Source organism: Oncorhynchus tshawytscha, linkage group LG03 (genome assembly GCF_018296145.1).
Source record: "Oncorhynchus tshawytscha isolate Ot180627B linkage group LG03, Otsh_v2.0, whole genome shotgun sequence".
Taxonomy (NCBI): domain Eukaryota; kingdom Metazoa; phylum Chordata; class Actinopteri; order Salmoniformes; family Salmonidae; genus Oncorhynchus; species Oncorhynchus tshawytscha.
In genome coordinates this window covers 28,204,061-28,212,945 of record NC_056431.1, presented here as the reverse complement: position 1 = coordinate 28,212,945, position 8,885 = coordinate 28,204,061, and the positions used below count along the sequence as shown (strand labels likewise).

The window sequence follows — 8,885 nt, the reverse complement described above, 5'->3', positions numbered from 1 at the left end:
AGTTGAAAATAAGTAATTTATAGACGTCTATGTTTGGGCCAAATCACGGCTGATCCAGACGGACCAAAAACCAATGTCTGTGGATGTGGAAAATAAGTCTGGACTGCACCAAAACAAGCTGTTGAGCCGTACTTACTGAGGTGTCACCGACAACGTTGCCTGAAATTCAATTTTATGAATGCCCATCCATGTTGTAGGCGCACCTTTTGTAAAACAGGCTGTTGCATTGGCTTTATTGGTCCTGATTCATGTTACTAATCAATGTCTATTTAAATTCTGAATATCAGCTACCCAACTTTCATATTCGTGAGCCTATTTGCAATGTCTTTACACAGCGGGAAATGCAGGGGTATTTTCTTTTTTGCGATCAGCTTGTCAAAAATTGATGGACACAAACTTGAAACCACTGATCATGACAATGGGGTGAAACTCCTGGACAACAGTTGTGATTGTCTGTTCCATATGGTCCATTTGACTTTGATCTGTCCCGTTGTTAGGATATGTCGTTTGTTAACGTGACAGCACATTTCTTTATTTGATTGAGCGCCATTTAGGTTAGGCTATTTAAATCAGAGAAACCTGCATAATGTAAAAAAAGGGTGCGTCTCATTGCATTGTCATACATTTTATCTCCAGCCTGTAGGCTTCAGCAAAGGCCACAATCTTTCTACCATATCCTATATCTGCTACATGATTTATGTTAGATTCTTTTTTTGACACAATGTTGGTGGAACGCCTCAGCGATGAGTCTCTACAACAGCACCCTGGAGAGGCGCGCTGGGACCGGACAAAATACTTTGCGCCCCTGCCTTTGATAAAGTGGGCACTGCTTGTCACAGAGCGGCATCACCTAAAAATCCCACATGAAACTGGTTAAGAGAAATTGTCCGTTTTTTTGGCAGGTTGTGTGTTTTTGGAGATGCGTCTTGGGTCAGTTTACCTCTGACAAGGGCGGAATTTTCTATCTACCGCCATAGACGGCGTTCTAATCCTGCCCAAAGAGCAGGCCGGCCATGGTGGGACGGTCTGAGAGGAGCTGAGGAATGGGATTAAGGAGCTCATGATCGGTAATGGTATTACTGAAAACACTACATACATTGTATACCAGAGTAACATCTAATGTATGCAGTGGCGACCAGTCATTGTTTTGAGTCCTACTTTTCACATCAGTTTGCAAACAAATGTAACATATCATTGAGTTAATAAAGCTGCATACAAACATGGTATATTTTTTGTTTTCTTGAGTAAGGCATGTGTTTCAGCCTAGCTCGGTGCTTTCTGTGGTGATGGGGGCCAGCCAGCAGAAAATACTGACTTCTAAATAAATCACAGACCGTGTCACCAGTAAAGCACTCCCACGCTTCACGGTGGGAACTACACATGCAGAGATCATCCGTTCACCTACTCTGCGTCTCACACGGCCGTTGGAACCAAAAATCTCAAATTTGGATTCATCAGACCAAAGGACAGATTTCCACCGGTCTAATGTCCATTCCTTGCATTTCTTGGCTTAAGCAAGTCTCTTATTATTGGTGTCCTTTAGTAGTGGTTTCTTTGCAGCAATTCGACCATGAAGGCCTGATTCACGCAGTTTCCTCTGAACTGTTGAGATTTGTCTGTTACTTGAACTCTGTGAAGCATTTATTTGGGCTGCAATCTGAGGTGCAGTTAACTAATGACCTTCTGTTCCTATGGCGGTCCTCATGAGAGCCATTTATCATAGCGCTAGCTGGTTTTTGCGACTGCACTTGAAGAAACTTTCTTGAAATGTTCCATATTGAGACTGACCTTCATGTCTTAAAAGTATTAATGGACTGTCATTTCTCTTTGTTATTTGTGCTGTTCTTGCCATAATATGGGCTTAAACCAAATAGGGCAATCTTCTGTATACCTCCTTACCTTGTTACAACACAACTGATTGGCTCAAACAAATTAAGGAATGAAATTCCACAAATGAACTTTTAACAAGGCACACCTGTTAATTGAAATGCATTCCAGGTGACTACCTCATGAAGCTGGTTGAGAGAATGCCAAGAGTATGCAAAGCAGTCAAGGCAAAAGGTGCCTACTTTGAAGAATCTCAAATTTAAGCATGAAGGGATTTCATTCATCTGTGACCAAGAAAGTGGTTTTAAATGAATTCTATGAAATGATTTATTATTTAGTTCTAAATCCATCTGAAAATACCACAGAGAGAGATGAAACTAGTATTGTTGCATCTGCCAGATTCTCCCTTTAATTAAAAATTGTAAAAAGTCATTTATTCCCCCTGTCAACAAATGAATATTTTTTGGGGGGCTCTTGCACTATAGGACACGGGCCCATACGACGTTCACAGAGCACCTTGTACACCAAAATGTCAGTCGGAACCGGTCAGTCACCCAAATAGGAGAATTGACATCTAAGAGGTTAATGGTACTTGAGCATGAAATAGGTTTTAATCATTGTTCTGTCATTCACCAATTTAACTGGCATCTGTAGCTTAAACAATAAGTACAGTACCAGTCAAAAGTTGACATACCTACTCATTACAGGGTTTTATTTTTTACATTGTAGAATGAAAACAAACTATGAAATAATACATGGAATCACATAGTAACCAAAATTGTGTTAAATACATTTTATATTTGTAGAAAATAGTAAAAATACAGAAAGTCTGGAATGAGTAGGTGTCCAAACTTTTGACTTAGATATCAAATCACACACAATTGCGCTCAAAACGGTGCCAACAAACTGTTCGGGCCTACATAAGCTGTCCCAACACCTTACCACTGCTACACCTGGCTCTTAGTGGCACCTTGTCTAGCAGCGAAACCATTCATTCAGCCTCATTTACTGGATTATAAAAAAACATATCTAACTTGCTTAAACAAATGTGATTACTGACAATTGAGATGTACAAACTATGCCATAAGGGGACGACAAGCGGATAAGAGGCAATCCGTAATTTCGATGAAAACATTTACGAGCGAGCTTGGACGGACGTAGATATCCGTATAATCATTTGTTCAGCTCTTTTGAAATGTACAGCAACAGAATTCAGAACATGGGCCTTTCTTAGTGTTCTCCCTGCACACCAAGTCAGAACCGTAGGATAAATAAAAGGGGGCATATAAGCACTTGAGATATCCTTAGACAGTAGAGGAAGCCAGTGACCTCCATGCCACATCACCAGGTCACCAGACAGGAAGATAGTGCTACAAATCACTTCCCATCCCATTTCAAAGAGGCAGTGCTACAAATCATTTCCCATCCCATTTCAAAAGGGGCACTGAGAAATACTGTTTCCACTAATAAATCAAATATAGATCTCCAGCCGTTCAAAAGCTTGGGGTAAGTTAGAAATGTCCTTGTTTTTGAAAGAAAAACTATTTGTCCATTAAAATAACATCAAATTGATCAGAAATACAGTGTAGACATTGTTAATGTTGTAAATGACTACTGTAGCTGGAAACAGCTGATTTAATGGAATATGTACATTATGGGCCTCTGTAGTACGCCTATCAGCAACCATCACTCCTGTGTTCCAATGGCACGTTGTGTTAACGAATCCAAGTTTCTCATTTTAAAAAGGCTAATTGATCATTAGAAAACCCTTTTGCAATTGTTTGCACAGCTAAAAACTGTTGTTCTGATTAAAGAAGCAATAAAAACTGGCCTGCTTTAGCCTCTTAAGGATCCGCTCCTTTTTTTCAATTTTCACCTAAAAAGACACCCAAATCTAACTGCCTGAAGCAAGGATAAGCATATTCTTGGTACCATTTGAAAAGGATACACTTAAGTTTGTGGACATGTGAAAGGAAGGTAGAAGAATATAAAACAGATCTGGTATAAGATAATACAAAAAAACAACAACCGTTGTTTTGTCTTCTTTTGTACAATCATCTTTGAAATGCAAGAGAAAGGACATAATGTATTTTCCACCACAGGAGCCATTTAGATTTTGGCCACTAGATGGCAGCAGTGTATGTGCAAAGTTTTAGACTAATCCAATGAACCATTGCATTTCTGTTAAAAGTGATGCATCAAGACTGCCCAAATGTGCCTAATTTGTTTATTAATAACTTTTCATGTTCAAAACTGTGCACTCTCCTCAAACACTAGCATGGAATTATTTCACTGTAATAGCTACTGTAAATTGGACAGCGCAGTTATTTGAACAAGAATTTAAGCTTTCTGCCAATATCAGATATGTCTATGTCCTGGGAAATTCTCTTGTTACTTACAACCTCATGCTAATTGCATTAGCCTATGTTAGCTTAACTGTCCCAAAGAAGTTAGACTAGCTGAGTATCTGGAGCATCAGCATGTGGGTTTGATTACAGGCTCAAAATGGCCAGAAACAAAATACCTTTCTTCTGAAACGCAGTCTATTCTTGTTCTGAGAAATGGCTATTCCATGCGAGAAATTGCCAAGAAACTCAAGATCTCATACAACACCGTGTACTACTCCCTTTACAGAACAGCGCAAACGGTCTCTATCCAGAATAGAAAGAGGAGTGGGAGGCACCAGTGCACAACTGAGCAAGAGGACAAATACATTAGTGTGTAGTTTGAGAAACAGACACCTCAAGTCCTCAACTGGCAGCTTCATTAAATAGTACCAGCAAAACACCAGTCTCAACATCGACAGTGAAGAGGCGACTCAGGGATGCTGGCCTTCTAGGCAGAGTTGCAAAGAAAAAGCAATATCTCAGACTGGCCAATAAAAAGAAAAGATTGAGATGGGCAAAAGAACACAGACACTGGACAGACGAACTCTGCTAGAAGGCCAGCATCCCGGAGTCATCTCTTTACTGTTGACGTTGAGACTGATGTTGTGCGGGTACCATTTAATAAATCTGCTAGTTTTCAGCTGTGCTAACAATTGCAAAAGGGTTTTCTAATGATCAATTAGCCTTTTAAAGCCTCTACTCCTGATACCTTATTGGCTTATTTAAAAGGGACGGCAGGGTAGCCTAGTGGTTAGAGTGTTGGACTAGTAACTGGAAGGTTGCAAGTTCAAACCCCCGAGCTGACAAGGTACAAATCTGTCGTTCTGCCCCTGAACAGGCAGTTAACCCACTGTTCCAAGGCCATCATTGAAAATATGAATTTGTTCTTAACTGACATGCCCGGTTAAATCAAAAAAGCAAACGACTTGGGAAGATTGATTGCAGACATAAGAAATATGTGATAGGCCTACATATTTCAAACTCATAAATCAATCTGGGGTTAAAATGAATCTACTGTGTAATGGTGCATTATTCTGCATTATTTGACCCTGCAAACAGACTGTTTATATTGAGAGTGAGGGACAAAGAAACATGGTTAACACCCACACACTGCATTCATTTGGACAATCTCTATGATCACAAACCTGGAAAAAAAAAAAAAAAAGATGTTTACACAAGAGCCACTTTAACATTCAAACACATTGCGTGAAAAGCACATACCACCAGTGACTGAATGAGGGATGTCTGGGCATTGTTATGGTAAGAGGATTTGTTCAGTAGCTCGGGGCTATGCAAAGGTAGTAGTTAGTTGTGCACAGAGACTTAGTGCGTTTCTGTTTGTGCTCGTTAGCTCACACTACCTCCCGGGTGGTCTTCAATGTGCATGGTGAGGTAATGGCCAGGTGTTTTACTCAAAACGTTCACCAACTCTGCAGTTACTTCATAATCCAGATTATGAACACTTGTCCTGTAAAATAATGTTCCACATTTGATATTTACTCGCACATACTTGACGACCAGAAAGAAAAAAAGAGCACAGCATTTAGTTAGCAGGAAAGTAAACAATGCTTGAAAAATAGATACTTTAAAAACGCCACACACCTAAAACACTTCAGATTAAAGCAGAGTATGAACTCATTTCCATACCATACTGCCTGTAGAGTGCCCTCCTGGTAACAACCTTGGGTACTGTGTACCTTCATTAGCATTTGTCAGGAAAGACAACCCGTAACTTTCCCCCTTTGGGCTCACAACGTCAGAATGCTTTGAATGAGTGCCAATCCTGTAACTGGTGTAGTTGAACCAAAGAGGATTTGGATAGAAATCCACTGACCATGGGCTACACCTCAAAATATTATTTTGGATGGTTCTGAGGTATGCAATCATTTGACTATCGCGCCAGGGATTTCTATCCGAATCCTAGTAGGGATTTAATTGGACAGGAATATTTCAGTCACGTCTCGCTTCCCAAATAGAATGGAAGTTGACTTAACAGTAATTGGAAAGTAATTCAAATCAATTCATCTTCAAGGTCAATTCTGCCACCTTCAGAAGTCCCAGTTAGCCTTTTCTCACCTCTTTAGAGTCAACAACGGCTGCTGCCTGTAAATGTCTCATCTGCACGAGCTGACAGAGAACGAGTTAATGTATAAAGGTGACATGTGAAGTCTTGCCTGTGTGGTATGGTCGGTGCCGTCTGTGGCATGATGACCTCTGTCTGCATGCATGTGTTTGAACCTGCAACGAGGGAGTGGGCACTTCTCCATTTCGTGACCGTGAATCTCTCTGGTGCCCAAATACCTGCACATTCCTCAGTCACTGGAGTTTAAAAGGACCTCAGTCGAGAAAGGAAAACAGCAATGCAAGACATTTTATTCAGCTGTACATCATGAAAAATGTTGATAATGTCCACCTAACAAGTGCAATACTAGTGAGAGAAATTAGCAAGTGCTTTAATAATTATATTAAAAAGGAATAAATACAACTAAACAAGCATAGCAACACTGTGCAGTAGGAGGAAAGTAGAAACAAAAGTGTTTAAAATATAACCAGCAGAAAGGATATATATCCAATGTATATAGCCTAGTTACTACCAGTCAAAATAAGTCTGTTTAGTTGGGAGTTCTACATACCATCCTCTTTTGCTCAAGGAAGGGAAAATGTTATATTACATAGAGCCCTCTCACAAACCCCATCTGAGTCATGATTCTCAGTCCATGGAACGTTGATCTACATGAAAAGGTGTAAAAACAAATAGACACTGCATTGCAGGGGCATGCGTGGTGGCAGATTGTGGGTCGTCATGACTGAGGCTACTAAGAGTCATGACTGGTGTAGAAGTCTGGACAGTACTATGGGGGGGGGGTTGCAGGCCGGAGCCCCCCGGAACTACAGAGATGCTCATGCATATCCTGCTCTTGACAAGTCATAATGCCTCAGTCACTGTGGGGCCCTGGCTCACATAGCGGTCCTCTTAAATGTCGGAGTTGAGACTGAGGTTGGCCAACCTGGGGTCCGAGCTGATCTCATACCTGTAATGGTAGCCCTCCATGTGGTCCCTGCACGCGTCCCGAATATTGTATATCCAACGCTTTATCCCCTTCCTGTTGAGGTAGAGGACCAGCAGAAATATCACTCCGATCAAGGCCAGCACCATGCCCAGGAAGACATATGAGGTCTCCAGCACACTTTTCATTTCACCTGAAAAGGTACACTCCAACTCCAAGTCCTCTATCTGGAGCAACGGTAACTGCCGCAGAACCTCAGGGTCAGAACAGGTCATATTCTGCTTGTCTGCGACCTGCTCGGAGCTCCTCAGCCAGGCCACAAGGTCCTCGATATTGCAGTCACAGAGCCAAGGGTTCCCTGCCAGATGCACCTGAAGCCCAGGCTTGAGGCTGAAGTCCATCAGTGTAGTGTTGGGTAGTTGCCTCAGGGCATTGTCCCTCAAGTCTAGCTCACGGAGGGGAGGAACACTCAGCGTCCCGTTCCGGATGAAAATGAGGGAGTTGTTTTGTAGGTTGAGGATGGTGAGGTTGGGGAGGCGGGAGAACATGCCCTCAGGGAGGACAACCAGGTCATTGTTAGACAGGTCTAAGCGGGTAAGTTGAAAGGCTCCGCCACTCCGTAGCAGGCTGAAGAGCTCATCCATGAAAGAATGGTTGTAAAAAGCCCTGCTGAGGTTAAGATCCAGCAGTTTGTTGTAATCAGGGAAGGCTTGAGCACTAAAATTCAGAATCCTGTTGTTACTCAAGTCTAGCAGTCTGAGATTTGGCAAGTTGTTTAATACATTGTGGCCCACCAGCTCCACCTGGTTTCCCGTGAGATACAAGTCTGTTAACTGCTCAAGAGGCACAGGGAAAGACCCAGCTGTGAGATGAGAAATATTGTTCCCAGTAATAAACAGGGTTTTAGTGTTTGCTGGCAATGGTTGCGGAACCATGAATAAGCCCTGGTTCACACATTTTACCGTCGATGTGAAACAGACGCATTTGTCAGGACAGGCTGAATCTGAAACAAGGATGGCAAAGAAAAACCACAAACGAAGCAGAGTCGTATTTTCCCGGGATTCTTCAAGTTTACAACATAACAATGAGCTCGCAAAACGCATTTTTTCACCTGTGGTTCCAATGAATCTGATAGATGAAACGAAGCACAGTGCTTATTACAGTGCACAAATGTTTTTTCCCCCCCGAGTCAATCCACGTTCAAGTTCCTGTCCTCCACGTGGAAAAGGCTACTTTTCTACCTTTTTCCGGGAAATAGCTCTACTTTCGATTGAAACTGGGAGGCAACGGCTACATTCATTAGCTAAACAGCATCCTCGCAATACATTTACACGGAGAGAAAAGTTTCGGTTGCCAATCAAGTCTCTCACCATGATCCTCGTGTTAGTGGGGGCTTTCAAATCCGCTTGCAGTTCGTTTGATCGCACCGTTCTCCCTCAAATATATTCGAGTCAACCTTTGAAGTGAAGTGCGTAAAAAGTCATTAGATTTCGAGGAGATTTCCCAATAACGCCAAGAACACACGATACAACAAAAGCATCTGTGCACACACTTGGTCCAACACGGCTTCCCTTGAATCAACTGAATACACTCTTCTCCATGTGGAGTATGCGAAAATTAGTCCGCGGCGGCACAAACCACTGCGAGGGCTATACCATGTTAA

General features: G+C 41.9%; 1 protein-coding gene across 1 annotated transcript; it reads right to left on the bottom strand.

The window, feature by feature from the left end:
* Positions 1-6,567: 6,567 nt before the first annotated feature.
* Positions 6,568-8,885, bottom strand: LOC112232566 (trophoblast glycoprotein). The gene has a single exon (XM_024399622.2). It carries the CDS (start codon positions 8,323-8,325, stop codon positions 7,189-7,191), a length of 1,137 nt encoding a protein of 378 aa, XP_024255390.1. The 5' UTR covers positions 8,326-8,885; the 3' UTR covers positions 6,568-7,188.

Coding starts and splice junctions, on each gene's coding strand:
- LOC112232566 (XM_024399622.2), bottom strand. CDS start 8,325: ATGCGTTTTGCGAGCTCATTGTTATGTTGTAAACTTGAAGAATCCCGG.